Below are 17,113 nucleotides of genomic sequence, written 5' to 3' on the forward strand. Positions count from 1 at the left end.
AAATGCGCTTAAAAGTTTCTTTAAACGCCACATTTCATTGAGCGTGACACGCGAAATATGGCAGAGAAGTTCAATCCAATAGTAAACGACCTTTTGTCAGTAATTCTTTTTCTGAAAGGTGCCTCAATTCTGTTTTTAGGGGTTTTATCGCAGTAGTAACGCTTCATTTTGGAATTTCCCGGAAGCTGCGCAGTTAATATAAGTAAATGTTCGAAACAACTGATTAATGAAGATTCGCTGTACTTTTTACAGTCCGCCTTCAATGTTCAGTCTCTTCACTCAATATGCGCCACAAACTTGGTGAACTTAAACTATCGATTTTACCCTGATCGGCCATCGATCGGCTCGTTTGACCCCGCCCACACATTCCTGAGCGTCTGGTCCGTGAGGAGGAGCAGCTGGGAGGAAGGAAAAGGGAAAAGAGGCTGCTGGAATCCGGCTGCGGACCCCACAATCTGCGAGGAGATGAGAAACAACAACAGTAACCAGATCCGGCTCCAGTCTGACCCGCGTCACCCCGTCTGAGACACCAGAACCGGTTCCCGAGCCATCGCCAATCTCCCCTCGCAAGTTTGTTTTGGACTTTCCTGCCCCGAACTTGGAGTTTCGAGTGTTTCCAACCGAACACCGCAGTTTTCTTTCAAGAGTTGAAGAAGGTTCCGATCGTCAGAGAGAGTCCGTGAAGGCACCATGGAGATCCTGGACAGTACCGAGCCCTTTCTGCACTGGGACCGGAACCTCAGCGAGCTCTCTGATACCGAGGAGATCGACTCCATGCTCTACACCAATGTAAGTTATCGATCCGGCATTGATCCCGGCGGGGAGGGGTGTGATTAGCTCCAGGGAGATTAAAGATCAGCTATAAATCCATTAAAGGGACAGGAAGGTGTGTGTGTGTGTGTGTGTGTGTGTGTTGTGTGTGTGTGTGTGTGTGTGTGTGTGTGTGTGTGTGTGGCACCCGGCTCTCCATTCAAAGCCCAGAGCCCTGGGGTCCAGGAAATTTTCCCATCCTTGAAATCCACTTTAATCTTCTATTTTTTTCATCTCCCCCCCCCCTCCAGATTTTTCCTTAAAGTGACACCACATCAACACACTGTAGACATTGACTCACACACTCTCTGATGGGGGAGCAGATTTAGAGTTTATTGATGCTATAGGCTCACACCAGGTCCCAGCCATCTTCCCCTAAAGTTATAAATGTCCCCCCAACCTCTTTATTTTTGAGATGAACTCATGTTTGCCTTATTACGTTACTTTTTGCCTTTTTGATCGAGTGTTTGGGTGCTAAAGTTTGCTCCATATGGAGTTTTTCCGTGAGTAACCAGCTATGGGGCTGCTGGCTCGGATGGGGCCCTGAAGCAGTGAGGGAGGGGGCCCTCGGGGGGCCCTCCCTTCCTGGTAAATACGCAGTATGGATAAACAGTGTAAAAATATTGAACGTTTGTGCTGCTCAGAATGGTTTAAAACATTAACGCTGCCTTCATTTAAAGAGGGACGAGGACGCCTGGAAAACACACGCTGGTTGGGAAGTTTAGGGAGCTCCTGCAGTTTTCCAGTGCAGGTTCACAGCTGTTGGAGCGCCGCTCTGGAGTTCTTTATCGCACGTTCGTATCTTTATTTAAACGCAGCTCAGAGACGATTCCAGAGCGCATTTTATTAAATCCATATCTAAAGAGTAGAAGATTTGAATTTATTATCATAGAAAGGAGTTAGTGTGTATAAGTAAATCAGCAGATAAACAAAACCCACCTCCCCACACACACACACACTACACACACACACACACACACCTACACACTGCATCCACGAAAGGAAACAGAGCCTTTTAAATGGCTCTTTGCCTCAGTTATGTAACTGGAAGTGTGAGTTTGTGTTCCAACTCTGTGTGTGTGTGTGTGTGTGTGTGTGTGTGTGTGTGTGTGTGTGTGTGTGTAATGATGGGAGGGGCATTAAGTTGCAGGGAAAAATGCAGCTGTATTGCAGGATAGGAATCAGACACTACAGAGACCTTGTGAAAACACACAAGCACACGCAGATCTGCAGGTATTTAATGTCAACGTGAAAAGAAATCAGGGTTTTGTTACTTTGTTGAGTTCATGCAGTTTCTTATCATCAAGCTCGATGTAAAAAAACCAAACAGACGCGTCTTTAAAAGGTCACCGGCGCGCCGGAGGCCGAGCTGCCCCAGAAATCAATCAAACAAACACAGAAGGGTTGGAATGACCTGTTAGCATCGGCTGCTAAGATTTCCATGGACTAGCTCAGCTTTAGGCTGGTCCTCCTGAGGTGTTCGGTGTTTTGAGGCCAACTCTGACCTGATGGGTTTCATTTGTTTGTGTTCCGTGAAGAGTTACGCCCAGGCTGCACAAAGGCCAGGCTGTGTTCTGACTGGAGATGCTGCTGTTAGCAAGGTGACGGCTCTATATATGGAGAGGCGTGTGTGTGTGTGTGTGTGTGTGTGTGTGTGTGTGTGTGTGTGTGTGTGTGTGAGGCCTGAACGTAAAGAGCAACAAGCCTGCAGTGTTTAAATCTCAGGCAGCAGAGTGGCGTCTTTGTTAGCGCCTGTCTCACTTTTTCTCGGCGGGGGGGTGTGTGTGTGTGCTAGTATGAGATTCCTCGCGACAATGCTAACCCTCTGAGCCTCCGGTGTGGGCTCCAGAGCTGCTCCCCCCCATCGCCCCCCCGCTGTGTCACGCCTCCCCCTCCCAATGCCTGAACAATCCTTAATGGCGTGATTGTGAGCTAACGGCGAATATGACCTCGGTTCGAGGAGACGCCATCTTCGTTGGCCCCCGTGTGCAAAAGGAGGCTCCCAAAATCGGGCCGTTTTGGCCAACAGAACTCTCACTTTCTGGTCGTCGATGTCCGGAATACGTGAAGGAAACCAACGTAGCAAGACGCAGCTAACGGGTGCAAACGCGCGGCCTCGCTAGCCAAACGGCTACTGCGGGTCGCGATTTTTAAGCCGTTTAAAGCGGCAAATAGGCCGCAGCTTAGAAGTCGGAAGACGAACGACTCCGCTGTCACTTTCCTGCCAACATGTGGCGACCGTAAATCCGAGTCCGTGCAGTCGTGCATACTTTCCCGAGTTTGGCGCAGCGTTCCCCACGTGCTGACCACGTGTGGGGAGAGGACGCGGCGAGGGAGCGTATGTTTGCTCTGGCTTCAACTACGTCCGGATCACCTGCATACCTGCGCACGTTCCCGCCCCTGGAACGACAGCTACATGCTTTACGACTGATTCCGACTCCGGAGTAGCGGGACGGGACGTCAGCGAAGGTTCTGGTCATGTGACGGGGCCGGAGCCGGTTCTCCATCGGGGCCGGGCATCCTGCGGGCTCTGAATGGCCCCGTGTCTCAGAGCAACGGTCACTGAGTGCACTGGTTTTACCCCGATAGGAACCAGACGGCGCCCCCCCCTCCCCCCCCCTTCCCTGAGCGGAGGCCGGCGACTCGCTCAGATTCCAGCCGCCGTGCGTTGATGTCATCCAAGGGAACACGCCCGCGCTATTGCCGTGTACGTTGTCCTTGTGGCGGGCGTGGTGCCGGATCTTCAGGTTAGCCCGAGTTAATAAAAGAACGTCAATAGCGCGTCAATAATCAGTGTCATCTAGATAAATATCTCCTGATTATTCATCAGAGGGAGCCTCTGTTCTGGTTTAACTGGTTCCCAGTACCAGTGGTTCCGTCTTCAGCTGGGCTGGTCGCTAATTATCGGATGGTATCGGGGGGGAACATTTCCAGGATCTTCTGGCGGAGACGTCCAAGGACGCCGGTTCTTCACAGCGTCCGGAGATCCCTCGAGTTTCCGACGGTATAACCCGATCTGAGCCGGTATTCCCAGTCCAGAATCAGGACTTTTGTCCACTTGTTGTGTTTGTTTAGGTTTGACAAAAAGGGCGAACCTGAACCAGGTCGGCCTGAACAATGTGTGAGATCAGGTTATGGGAATCGCTATCAGGAAGTAAAGGATGATATCGGAATCGCTAATGCTAACGTCAGGGAGATTGGGCTTATGTAACTCCCGGTTATCAGCGTGGAGTTTATCTCTGGGTTCCTGCCACAGTCCACACACACGTGAGTGGGTCAGCTTCCTTTGGGGGTACAGGGTGTTCTGGTGCCTCACCTGTGGGCCACCGGGAGGGGCTCCCGCCGCCCCTATTAGCCAGGAATGGCGTGGAAATTGTGGGTAGTACTTCTGGTATCTTCACATGCCCCCTGCTGGTCCTGACCCGTGAGGACCAGCTTTGGGAGGCTGCGACCGGCCCCAGAGCAGCGAAATCCTCACGCCACCGTCAACGTGCCGATTTCATCAGACAATTTCTGGCGTCTTTGGGTCTTTGTCCTCTGGTTCTAATAAAACGTTTGGCAGAATTTGCCAGGTAGCGGCGTCACTTAAATCAAAGCGACGTTTTGGACGCGGGGTCCTCAGATGGCGTGCACGTGCGCTCTTCTCCCCCTCGGCTGATGCAACTTTTCTCCAGACTGTGGAAAAAAAACTGCGGCAGGAGGTTTGGCGGCCGCTGTCATGGCCGCCGCCTCAGAGCGAGGCGAAGGTAGTAATCAGCATGTGGGGGGATCAGGACGGAGCCTGGATTTCTGAGGCTAAAGCTAATTTTGTCTCCCCGGTCCGCTCCTCTCGCCCCCTCTTTTCCTCCTTTTGCTCCAGGTTTAAAGGTCCATGTTGGAGCCCTGTTGGTGTGGTTAGCAGGGTGTGGGTCCAAGTTCCCAGCCCGAAAATGTGCCTGGAAGCATCTATTTTATTTTATTTTTTTCGGTTGAACTCTGGTCAGATGTAGCAAACTGACCGCTTCCGTCCTTCTCCTCCCACCACACGAGACATCGAACCTTAAAACAAAGCTCACCCTGCAGAATTCCGTGTTTAATTTGCAGCCAGAGCTCCGGTGTTGGAAACCATCAAAGTGGCGAAAGCTTGTTAGACACTTATTAAACAGCGAGGTGCCGACTTTGATGGGTTTTATGCTTTTTGCTTTTTTTTCTCACATGAAATGAGGCTGCAGAAATGTTAACAAGCTTTTTCTAACATGAGGATTTATTGTGTATAATTTGGGAGATAGTTGTACTGATAAAACTAGTATTTTGGGTAAAGATTTGGCTTAATTTTGTGCTACTTGCCTGCTAAATACCGAGCTGCTAACTAGCGTGTCAAAAAGCATTACCTTAGGGCAGAAACCTGACCCTTCTCAGCCTTTTTAACCTCTCCACCCCGTCGACTCCTCTTCCTCCTCCTCCTCCTCCTCTTCCTCCTTCTGGCTGAGCTGAGAGCGCTGACGAGTCGGGTCCTGTCCCAGAATACCAGAACCTTTGCGCCTGGTTGGTTGCTAATCTCTTAACCTTCACCGATGAGCTTCTATCATCCACCAGAGCGGCTTAAACGTCGGGGTTCAGGAGGATGAATCGGATCCGTCTGGACCGCTTTCATCTGGGCGGACCACATGAGGGCGGGTTAGCAGGATTTCAGGCGTAGGTTTTGGGCCCCCAAAACCATTCCCACAGCATGTGGTCCGTAGCCGGGTTTTAGTACAAGCTCACATGGGAGCTAATGCGCTAATCAACAAATGTTTACTGTTCTGGACACTTGTGTTATCATTTTAAATACATTCTCCAGTGATTCGATGAGGTTTTCATAAGGGTTCTTCACCGCCGGCCGTGCGCGTGCACGTGCACGTGCCTCGACAGGCGAGCGAGTTTCTACTTGGCAACCTCGAGCAGAGGAATGAAGATAAGCGGCGGGCCCAGACAAGTTTCCCAGAGTGTTTGAATTTCCAGGGATTAAGAGCATCGCTATGGGATACCGCGGCCTTGACCCAGTTTAGACCGGAGGGGACCAGGTCCCAGAACCTCCGGCAGGTTCTTTTGATTGGTCCCTCTTCAGAGAGCTTCAGCTAATAAAGACATCTCCCAGCATTCCTTTGGGTCGGGGAGGGCAGCGCGAGGTACCTGAGGGTCAGTCGGTGCTGCAGCCCAGAGATGGAAGAATTTACGTGTGTGTGTGAGTGTGTGTGTGTGTGTGTGTGTGTTAGGGACATCAGAAAGCAGCTGTGCTTGTGTTTGACACAAACATCTGACAGCTGTGTTTGCAGACAGGAAGTGAGGCGAAACGCCGCTTTAACCGTGTTGGTTTTCGGACCATAATAACAAATGTGTTTCTGGAGCTTCGGCTCCATTTTTCATCCTGAACCGGAACAAAACCCAACAGCTCGACGCTCTCAGAACCTGCTCGTTTCAGAAATGGGTGTTGGCCATTTGTGATTGACTGTTTTAAATGAAAAGTTCACCGATAATGAGTTTTTACAGTGCATTTCTGCCGCTAGATAAAAGTGAGAGATTTGCTGCCGTTGGTTCAGTTTGTTTGTTTACTTTCAGTCGTCTGTTTATACGGTAGCATTAGCGCGCTAAAGCTAAACTCCGTTTTACCATGTAAACGGATATTTGTCTGAGTTTGTTTTGTTCCCCCCCCTCGATTTTGGGTAATTAAACGTGTTCTTTTGTCTTTCCTGCCATCAAAGCCTGAAAATCGGAAGTTTCTTTTTCACCAACACCCATTAACAGGATAAAAGTCCCAATTTCCAACATGTCGGATTTTAGCGAACATGTTGAGCAGCAGGCGAGGGGTCGATGTTTGCTTGGACAGTAAAACCGGTCAGTGTGACAGAGCAAGGCTGGAAAGTTTGGGTGTGTGTGTGCATGTGTGTGTGTGTAGGGGGGAGTGTGTGTGTGTGTATTTGTGTGTGATCTTTCGGAAGCCCTGGGAGCCATCTGGGAATGATTTTACCAGAAATAGGAAAGGGACGGTAAAGAGAAGAGGCCATTTTCCATTTGTCATCTGTTTAATTTACACACACACACACACACACACACACACACACACACACACACACACACACACACACACACACTTTATTTGTTGAAAGCAAACTTTCTGTGGCGTGTTTGTGAGTACTGAGCGTTCGCCGCTAACGAGGCTGCTAACAACAACTTGTGTCAAACAGGAAGTGGACTTGTGTCAAACAGGAAGTGGATGTGAAGCCTCTCACATCAGCCTGTAATGGTTTCGCTGGTTTTTTCTATATCTCCCAGTATTCCTGTGCTCGGCTGTAAGTGGAGGGTAAACACCGGCAGCCCAACTGTTCCTGTTGTTTACCCCTGTTAAGCAGAACATCCCCCTCACACACACACACCACACACACACACACTTTTTTGTGTTTAAAGATAGATTAACAGTGCTGTGTTATATGCTGGTGCAGTTCCCGGGTGTTTTCCGGAACCTTCCACCAGTCAGACCAGCACTCGCCGTCCACTTTCCTTCTGAGTCCAGTTCCATGTGGAGAATCTGGGTCAGGGAGCGTCTGAGTCTCCTGGGAGGCATTTTTCTGAAAGGAGGTCATTTTGGGCAGTCGGACACTGTGGAACAAATGATGTTAGCGTGCTAGTTAGCCTTGGAATGACGAGTCTCGCACGTAAACCGACGGGCCGGAACGCCGTCCAGACGTGACGCGAGGCCTCGGCGCAGATAAAACCCCGGACGCGGCCTCCTCCAACCACACTGCCGCCATTTTGCTTCTTTTGCTCACGGCCAAAACAAAAATGCAGCCTCAGCTGATAAGTCTAGAGCGCCGCATGGCTGCTCAAGCTAACTGCTAAAACAGCTCGCGCATTGTTAGAATTCCAGCAGCCACCCGCCAGTCGCCCCCCTGCAGCGGGGGGGACGGGGACCCAGGCATGAACGGAGAGCAGAGGCAGCAGCGGGGGTCCGTACGCACATATTGGGCCCTCGTTAACGTTGGGTGTTTGGGGAATTTCACCAGAAGGTCAGGATGTGGGAAAAGGAGCCGAGTCCAGCAGATGAGTCACCCGGCTGTCATCTGTGTGTGTTTCCGAGAGTGTGTTTGCACCAGTGCATCATCGAGTACACACACACGGGTCCAGAGCAAGGTACACACACACACACGGGTACGCAGGATGACCCTTGGGTCCGTAGGGAGGCTCGTCCTTCTTTCTGCTTTTTTGTTTCCCCATCTGGTTCTTTTCTTCCCGGGGTGTTACGTCATCCAACTTTCCTCTCCGGGCACCCCTCCGTGCACGCTAACGCCCGCGTTTAAGGGCAGAAACAGACGCTTGGTGGAAAAATTACAGAGCCGAGAGGACATTCCTTCCGTCCCCGTCTCCCCTCCCGCTACTTTAGCTGCGAGCTGGTGACCAGTACAGCTGTGGGGGCTTTTATTACCGAAGAACTCACACCGACAAACCTCCCAGTTTGAGCTCCCAGTTTCCCCACCGAGGCTTCGAGTCTCATGGTTCCAGCTGGAACGTGTCGAGTTACATCTGGCCTTAAATACCACGCTTTCTGCTGGTCTGCAGCAACAAAGAGGACTCTGTGTGCGTGTGTGTGTGTGTGTGTGTGTGTGAAATGACTCATTCTGCTGCCCGGCCTACTGCCCTGCATTACATGTTCTCCTTTCTCACACACACACACACACACACACCACACACACACACACACACACACACACACACACACACACTCTCCTGATCGTCCTCAAGCGTCCGCGTGCAGCACAAACCATCCGTTTAGGAGGGGCAGCGTAAACATTTATCCTCCAGCGGATCCATTCTCGTGTTTTACAATGTAGGTCAGTGCGAGCGCGTCGTGCACGTGGGAGCGTGTTTAACGTGGATAAAGGCTGAACGTGCACGTGCCAGAAATGTCACACTGAGGGCAAACACTCACCGTCGTCTACCTCCGCCCGGCGTCTCCTGGAAACCACATCATGCCCACAGCTCGATTATAGGCCTACACACACACTCACACACACACACACACACACACACAGTGAGGATGGTAATTACGGTGTCGACACAGACCGTTAAATTACCGGTTGCCTCCCAGCAAAAGATCCCGAGTTGACTTAAAGTGAACCTTTTGATGTTGCCCATGAATTAAACTCTAATAGCATGTTGCATCGAGCTAATCAAGCTAAACAGATCAGCTTCCTCGGCTGGGATCTGGTTGGAGAGCAGCTCCAGAGTAGATCTCCGCTCCGTTAGCGAGCCTGCGCAGCGTTGACAGCAGTGGGAGCTTAGCGCGACGGTTATTAATGCGCTGGGTTGTCATTAGCATCAGAAACAGCTCATTTGCTCGAAAAGAAAAGGGTTTGAAAGTAAGACGAGGGTCATTTTTAGGGGAGTGGGCTGATTACTGGTGTTTGGGTTTAAGAAACCTGTATTTGACCTTTGACATTACGGAAATATCCCAAAACTGGGACACGGGAGGTTCCATCTCAGAGAAGGAACGATCTAGAACCGCACCAGAAACACCCGCAGTGATGATGGATGAGTGCTCTGTCATTTTTAGTGTGTGTGTGTGTGTGTGTGTGTGTGTGTGTGTGTGTGTGTGTGTGTGCACGCCTAACGAAAGCCACATGTTGGGCTCCCTCCTCCGTCTTGGCTCTCCTCCCTTCATACCTTTGGACTCCCCTTCCTTTCTTCGTTGTTATGTAACGACTTTTCCTAGCCTCGCGCGAACTGTAGCCGAGTGTTCCAGGGTCCACGCGGGGGGGATCCGCACTCCCCCGACGGACGGACAGACGGAGTGAGATCACCGATCCTGGGAAACGTCGGGATTTCTGGGCCGCGTCGCTTCAGTGAAAAGTTTCGCTGATTGTTAGCGTTAGCGTTAGCGCAGTGGCCGCGTTTCCTTGTAACCGCTGCTCGGTCTTGGCTGTCACATGACCTCGGAGAGGAGGACAGAAGGAGGGAGGAGGAGGCGACGGGGGGAGGAAGGAGCAGATAAAGACCACGAGCTTCTGCAGGGTAAATTTAACGCCGAGCTGAGACTCAGACGCTGAAATAAAAAGAGGAGTGGGAGGAGAAGTGGTAATAAAGCAGGTGGGACCTGTAATTACTGCGTGGAGGTGTAATTACCGTCTGTCTTCCTGTCTGATCCGCTCCCTCTCCCCCGTCTGCAGCACTTCTCCGAGCTGCTGGACGACCTCTCCCAGGATGCTTTGCTGGGCCAGCTGCTCAGCGACCCCTTCCTGTCGGGAGGGAGGTGCGGCGTGGAGGCCATGGAGGGGGAGGACGGCGGCGACCTGTCCCCGTCCTCCCCGCTGCCCCCCCACATCACGGCCGAGCACAGCTACTCGCTCTGTGGCGACAGCCGGCCGCAGTCGCCGCTGTCACATCTGACCGGTGAGCAAGGCAGCGAAGCAGGTAAGAGGAGCGAGCAGTTCCTCCCCACAGTGGGGGTGGGGGGGGTCAGGAATAATGGGTTTCATCCTCTGCAGGAGAATCTGAGGGGGATTCAGCCGATTGGCCGATGGAGCAGGAGGAAGCCATGGACAGCCTCCTGTGTGAGACCCCCTCCCTGATCCCCACCCTCTCCCTCTCACTGCCCCAGGCCCCCGAGGGGCCCGCCGCGGCCTCCCCCGCGGCTGCGGCCGCTCTCCCCGCCGTGGCTTCCACCTCAGCCTCCTCCAACCAGGGCAAGGGCGTCAAGGTGAGCTGGGGGTGTCCAGCAGAGACTTTTAACAGCTTTAAAACCGTCCTCTGACGTCCCTCGTGTCCGTTCACAGATAAAAGAGGAGAGCGTCCTCCCCCAGATCAAACTGGAGCCTCATGAAGTCGACCAGTTCCTCAATCTGTCCCCCAAAGGTCTGGATTGTGTCTCAGCTCCTCTCTCACGGCGCCCCCTGCTGGTCGATGTAAGCAACTGATCATCCGGTGTTTTCATTTTTCCAGGACTGGAGTCGCTGCAGATGCCCCCCACTCCTCCCAGTTCCCATGGCAGCGACTCCGAGGGCAGTCAGAGTCCCGTCCACGCCCCTCCTGGCCTCTCCCGCCCCACCTCCCCCACCAGCCCAGCACCGGCTCAGGCCGCCCTGAAGACGTCGCCCCGAGCCTCGTCCTGCCTGTCCAACTCCCCCCTGCTCACCGCTCCTCATGTGAGTCCTGACACGTAAACTTTGAAAGCAAAAACAATAATTTCCTGCCCTTGTTGTTGATGAAACGCCCACATATTTATCAAAAAAGATGTCTAATGTCTGCGTCCTGGGTGTAGAAGCTGCAGGGCTCGGGCCCGTTGATCCTGACCGAAGAGGAGCGCCGCACGCTGGTGGCCGAAGGCTACCCGGTTCCCACCAAACTGCCCCTCACCAAGGCCGAGGAGAAGGCGCTGAAGAAGATCCGCCGGAAAATCAAAAATAAGGTAGAGGTTCAGGAAGTTGTCTCTAGAAGTACCTGTTCTTTTAAAACAAATAGAATAAAAATCTGCATTTGCTGTCAGATTTCCGCTCAAGAGAGTCGCAGAAAGAAGAAAGAGTACATGGACACGCTGGAGAAAAAGTGAGTCGCCCTGTTGAAACTTTTAAGCCTGAAATTGAGTCCATAAATATAATTACAAGCAGTCGACGAACGTAATATCAGACAGTGACCCTGCAGTACCTCCATCTGACCGCAGGGTGGAGACATGCACCAACGAAAACAGCGAGCTGCGCAGAAAAGTGGAAAACCTGGACAAGGACAACAAGTAAGAACACTCCCACTGGCGTGATAATGCACCACAAACACTGGCGTTCCTCCACCTTCGTTCTACTGAAGAAAATCTGTCAGTTAGGGGAGAACGGTTCCTCTAACCGGCAAACTGAATATTAAAAACAGGATTTATCTGCCTGGAGATCAGGTATCGTCTGACCCCGCAGCATCATTTTGATCTCCTTCAGAAGCCTGAAGGGTGCACAGATGCATCGGGGAAACCCCGAATGAATCCTGCGACTCCCAAAAAGCGGCGAACGATTCGGCGTTTGGGCGTTGCACGAGTTTTAATGTAAAACGGGGCTGATGAACGCGGCTGTTTGAGGATCCGTCTTCCGTGACTGCGGGAGAAACTTGCGTCTGTGCGACGCCCGGCCTGTCGACTGACAAAGAATGCTTGTTGATGTGTTGATTTATTATTGATGAGGCCCCAGAGTAGCGTCAGCGGTAGCTCGTCATGGCAGACCTGACAGACGCTGAGGGCAGAAGTCAAATATTTTCTTTTATAAGCAAAAACCATCTGGAAAAGTCAATAAGGTGAAACTGACTGTCATGTTTTATAAGTACAAAATGACAGGAGCAGGTGCTCAGCATGGTGGCGTGGTGGTTAAAGCATCGCCATCCACTTCTGACATAAGACGTCCCTTCATGGTGCAGTTAGCCAGCAATAGCATTAGCTCTGTGAGCTCAGAGGTGCTTTTGGGACTGAATCTGACCTAAAGTTTTGAGCTGGAACGTGGATGTGAAATGGTGGTTTTCTCCTCTGCAGGTCTCTGTTGCAGCAGCTGCAGTCTCTGCAGGACATGGTGGCGGGAAAACTCGCCAAATCCTGCAGGGTGGCGGGAACCCAGACCTCGTCTTGCCTAATGGTGAGTGTGTGTGTGTGTGTGGTGTGTGTGTGTGTGTGTGTGTGTGTGAGACAAATTGAAACATCGACTAGGAAACATCTGCCTCATTCGTCAGCCGTTTATCACCCCCTCATAATTTATCATCTCTGTCTCGCTGTAGGTGGTCATGTTGTGTTTCGCTCTGTTTCTGGGAAGTTTCTACCCCGGCAGTTTCATTCCCTCCTCCAGCATCACTGAAACTGGCCTCGCCTCCAAACAGCTGACCATCAAAGAGTCCTACATCGCCACAGGTGCGCGCCGCGGGGCCGTGCTAGCTTGTATTAGCTATACACACGCACTTCCTGTTGTCGCAAATGTGATGAATAATTAGTGAACAACATCAATAATCAGATTTCACCTATAGAGCTGCAAGGACGGACAAGTAGACCTGACCTTTGGCTTCATCCCACACACACACACACACACACACACGAGCATAGGTAAAATGGAAACAAGTGAATTTAATGGTTTAGAATATTGTATGTGAAGCGTTTACGTAACTATGTGTGTGAGATCTGTGGTCGCCGGTCAGCTCATGTTTTTCGATGTTGGTCTCAGTCAAGTCCAGGAATCTCCTGTCGACCTTCGAGGACGAGCAGCCGCACCTCCTGGGCCTGGGCGGGGAGTACCCCCTGGAGATGGAGGACACGCACGCCGTCGTGGTGGCGGCCTGGCGGCGCTCGGAGCAGAAGAGCCTGGGGGCGGAGCCCAGCAGGGTGGAGACGCACCCGCCTTTCAGGAACAAGCACAACAACACACAGACAGCCAAAAACCTGCTGCTGGACCTGCACAGGTGAACTCCTGATGTCAGACATCTACATTTCCGTGACGTCTTTTTTGCACGCTAACCGTTAGCGCGCTGCTATGTGGACTGATCCCTGGTTCTCCTCACGCAGGTCTCTGGAGCAGCGGGCGGGCGAGAGCAGTAAAGTGGTAGAGCTAGAACGAACGGTCAACGAGACCTCCTGAGGCCACGCCCCCTTCCCCCACCTGGATAATGGTTCAGTGTCCTGGAGCAAACCTCACAGTTCCTCCCACTGCTGAGGGTTTTCTGCCGCCTGCGGGCGCTCAGATACACTGTAGTAATGATGACTTGTGCTATCGGGGCACTGGTTGCCTCCCAGTCTGAAGCAAGGTTGCACTGATTAATCTGACACGAGTCAAATTTTAGTGGTATCTGTTGCCTGAGTGGACCTGGCTTGAAACACTGTAAAAAGATGAGTTCAAAACAGACGTAGGGAATAAAAATCACATTTATTCCTTTGGAAATGTGTGAAAATATGATGTGAGGCTGTTTACAGGACACTGACAGAAAACATTTGTATTTATAGAACCTTTTTTTTTTTTTTAAAAAAAGATTGCTCTTTGTAGTTGTGTCACTTTTAATAGCAGTTGTGTTTATTTTCTATTCCCGTGACTCGGACATCCCGGTTTTTGATACTTTTGTTCATGTTGTACATTTGTGTTTTAATTTTATTTTTCTCTTTTGTACTTTCCGTGCTAAAATTGAGGGTTTACCTCGAGGTGCCTGCACTCATTCGGGAAAATTTCAAAAGATGTGAGTTAAAATGTGTTTTACTTCTTTTTTTTGGCAATGACTGAACATTTAGTTACATATGAATGTGGGGATCCTATTAGCTACTCTTTAGCTATCTTTACTTACCTCTGTGCATGCTAGTCTCTGTGTGCTAGCCAGAAAACATTTTCCTATTATTTTTCTTATCAAAAGCAGCTCAAGAGGCAATGTTGCAGCTTAAACGTCTGATCTTCTTTACTGTTATTTTTAAATTTTGGAATAAATATCGGGAGCTTAGCTAGTGCTGTATGAAAGACTGACAGATATGGTGTCAGCTAGTTAGCTCCATCCAGTGCCGCTCAATATCAGCGGTAAAACAAACTTTTCTTAAATTTAGCACGATTATTTCCTCCACTTGTTAGCACTTAGCATTGTATTAGCATTCCAATGTGAGAGTGGTGTCAATCTGTTTTTAACCTTTGACTGTACAGAAGAACATCATTGCATTATTTTGCTGCAATTCTTTTGTCTTTAGAACTTTCCCTTTTAGCATTTGCCAAAGATTTGTTTTTTTCTCAGACAAGAAAAAGGTTTCTATTTTTGTAAATATAAGTTGTTAATAAGCAAGTCTAAAAGTCTCCAGTTTATAATCCTTTGACGTCCACGGTCACCGATGCTTTCACAACTGCAATATTTGTGGCTTTAAGTCTTAATTGTCCATTTCATTTACAGCACCGGCAGACTTGTTTAACATTTTGTAGCTTTATATAATCATTCCTGAGTGTTGCTGACTGGCCAGTTACTTCTACCTTGTAAATAGAATAAAATCCAGACGATTTCAGGCAGCGTCCACCATCAAAATAAAACATTAAAATAAAGCCCGTAAACACGATAAACTATATTTGATGGGACATTGTGACTTTGTTTTGGGCTTCCTGTCTTTTTGCTTTCAAATGAATAAAGTATTTTCCTTAGTAAAAGCACCTTGCCTGCGTTTGTGTAGTCTGTTCAGCTCTTGGACTAATAACAAGATTAAACTGTAACTCTCTGGAAAGCTGCAACTTCATGGCATTTTTATTTTTTAAAATCACAATCTAATGGTGTGATTGATAATGATAATTGATAATGATGCTTATGACTTCCTGGATTAAGCATAAATAGAGAAGAGGAGAGGGCCAAGAACAGAGCCCTGTGGTACTCAAACAACTGGTAGCTGACATACACTTCATGATGTAAATGGTTGCATCATCAAATATTTGAATCTAAAATTTCAAATATTTAGTTTTTCTCTGAAGAATTGGAGCTTTGTTTAGTGAGAATTTTCAACTTTAGGATCAAGTTGTAGGTTTTACAAAGCCTGCTCTGATAACATGGCTAAAGTGCTAGCATGCAGGTTTGATGCCATTGTCCGAAAGCAGTAAACACATTATTGGTGCAGAGTATACATTTGCAGTAGTGGAGCTAAAATCTGATTAGCCCTTAAAAGTGAAATACAGAGAAAATTAAAGATGGTAAGGAGTAACATTAAAATATCTACAGTAAGCAACAACTAAAATAAACAACCCTTTCTGTGGTTCTTCCAAACTTTTCTGTGATGTTTCAAATGAAATTATGTGCAAACTGGATTACTGTACTGGCACAGACTAGCTTCTGTCTTTATCACAAACAGATCCGCTCCTGGTAATTAGTGGAATACTGAGATAAAGTACAGCCCACAACAGCACTAATCAATATATCAGGAGAAAACTCTGATGTACTGAAGCACTGAGATCAAAGATGATTCCAAGGATTGATTCAGTGTTCAGCTTCTTCAATTATACAAGGGAAAAATCCCTTTGAGGTTCAAAGAGATCTTTTCAGACAAAGGGCGAAAAAATGAAGAAATAGATATATACGTGCCTGGTGTTAATACTGTGAGCCGTTGCGTACATTTGTGTCCTGAATCCCAAACAAACCATCTTAAAATGGATAGCAACAGTTTAGCTAACAGGAAAATGAGTTATAAAATGAGCCGCACTTTGATGCTAATCCGCTCAAACATCAACACTGGCTTCTGATACATCTCTACGGCTGTAAACAGGTGAGTTTCGAAGCTTTGCCCCAATTTTTACACTCCGATTTTGTGTTTTTACAGTTTATTTTGGCTTCGCGCCACATCGTCAGAACGTGCAGGCCCGCCCGCGAGACGATCGTCCAGCGAGGGCGAAACGGGCTCGTGAACGCAACATATGCGCGCGTGCGACGAGCCCTTGACGGCGACACATTGACGAGGCGCGTGCGCTCTCCCGCGCACGCTCACCCTCTGCCCTACTTTGATGATGATGCGGAAAGGAGGAGAGGCGAATATCCCATCATGCCACGCTGCTCGTCCCCCGGGATGGATGGATGGGTGGACGGAAGGACGGACGCTGTTTGGCGTCAGTGAAGCTCGCAGGAGCTCGCGCTTTGGCAGTTTTAAAAAAACGGCAGTGCAACAGCACGAGGCGAGCACAAAGCTTCCGGTCTTGTCTTAACAAATAAAAGGAATAAAACGGCGTCATCGCCCAGACCTGACCCAAACATACGTTAACCTGTAGTTTTGTGGCATATTTAAATGTATATACAGTATATCAATATTTTTTTTAATTTAATATAATTTTTATTCAACAATACCTTCTAAGAACACAGCCAATGGGGAATATAAAGAATACATACCCTAGTATATATTTTATCATATTTTAAGCCTGATTATAATCAATATTTCACCACACAATGTGCAAATTGGCACAGTGGTTCTTTTCCACACTTTTACAGGATGCTTATTATTTTACAGTTCAGCGTGACACACTTATTTCTATGCGATACTTGTTTTTGCTTCACTTTTTTTTCATTTCTGTGTTTTTAATTTAAAAAGAAATATTCAATTACTAACACAGTCAGCGAAGTATTCGAGTACTTGGATGTGCTGCTATACGCGACTCGGGGATAATATGTTACATCCAGCGAAACAAAAGCCAAAATAAACACCAGTGTAACCTGCAACTGGTTGGATCCCACCTGCCAGAAAATAACCCACATTACTTTGTACAGACGTTTAAAGCGCACGTGTCCTCAGAATGTGTTTAGCATCTTAAATAGCACAAAACAAGGTAATAGCAGCACAGTACACAAAAGGAAA

General features: G+C 49.1%; 1 protein-coding gene across 4 annotated transcripts; it reads left to right on the forward strand.

The window, feature by feature from the left end:
* Nucleotides 1-186: 186 nt before the first annotated feature.
* On the forward strand, nucleotides 187-14,939 carry creb3l2 (cAMP responsive element binding protein 3-like 2). 4 transcript variants are annotated; one of them, XM_057022425.1, is made up of 12 exons: nucleotides 187-789; nucleotides 9,990-10,233; nucleotides 10,308-10,519; nucleotides 10,596-10,674; nucleotides 10,762-10,964; nucleotides 11,081-11,227; nucleotides 11,306-11,364; nucleotides 11,480-11,548; nucleotides 12,323-12,422; nucleotides 12,562-12,691; nucleotides 12,999-13,246; nucleotides 13,337-14,939. In XM_057022425.1, the coding sequence occupies exons 1-11, from the start codon at nucleotides 691-693 to the stop codon at nucleotides 13,235-13,237; spliced, it is 1,581 nt and encodes a 526-aa protein (XP_056878405.1). In that variant the 5' UTR covers nucleotides 187-690; the 3' UTR covers nucleotides 13,238-13,246; nucleotides 13,337-14,939. The 4 variants fall into 4 exon arrangements, with proteins under 4 accessions (XP_056878405.1, XP_056878404.1, XP_056878406.1 ...); XM_057022424.1 differs by having other exon boundaries at nucleotides 195-789; nucleotides 12,999-13,233; XM_057022426.1 differs by lacking the exon at nucleotides 187-789 and adding an exon at nucleotides 8,583-9,909 and having other exon boundaries at nucleotides 12,999-13,233.
* The last annotated feature ends 2,174 nt before the right edge of the window (nucleotides 14,940-17,113 follow it).

This window comes from Takifugu flavidus, chromosome 22, assembly GCF_003711565.1.
Source record: "Takifugu flavidus isolate HTHZ2018 chromosome 22, ASM371156v2, whole genome shotgun sequence".
In the NCBI taxonomy this organism is placed as follows: domain Eukaryota; kingdom Metazoa; phylum Chordata; class Actinopteri; order Tetraodontiformes; family Tetraodontidae; genus Takifugu; species Takifugu flavidus.

Coding starts and splice junctions, on each gene's coding strand:
- creb3l2 (XM_057022424.1), top strand. CDS start 691: ATGGAGATCCTGGACAGTACCGAGCCCTTTCTGCACTGGGACCGGAAC. Junction 12,423..12,561: donor AGACCTCGTCTTGCCTAATG/GTGAGTGTGTGT, acceptor GTCTCGCTGTAG/GTGGTCATGTTGTGTTTCGC. Junction 12,692..12,998: donor AGAGTCCTACATCGCCACAG/GTGCGCGCCGCG, acceptor TGTTGGTCTCAG/TCAAGTCCAGGAATCTCCTG.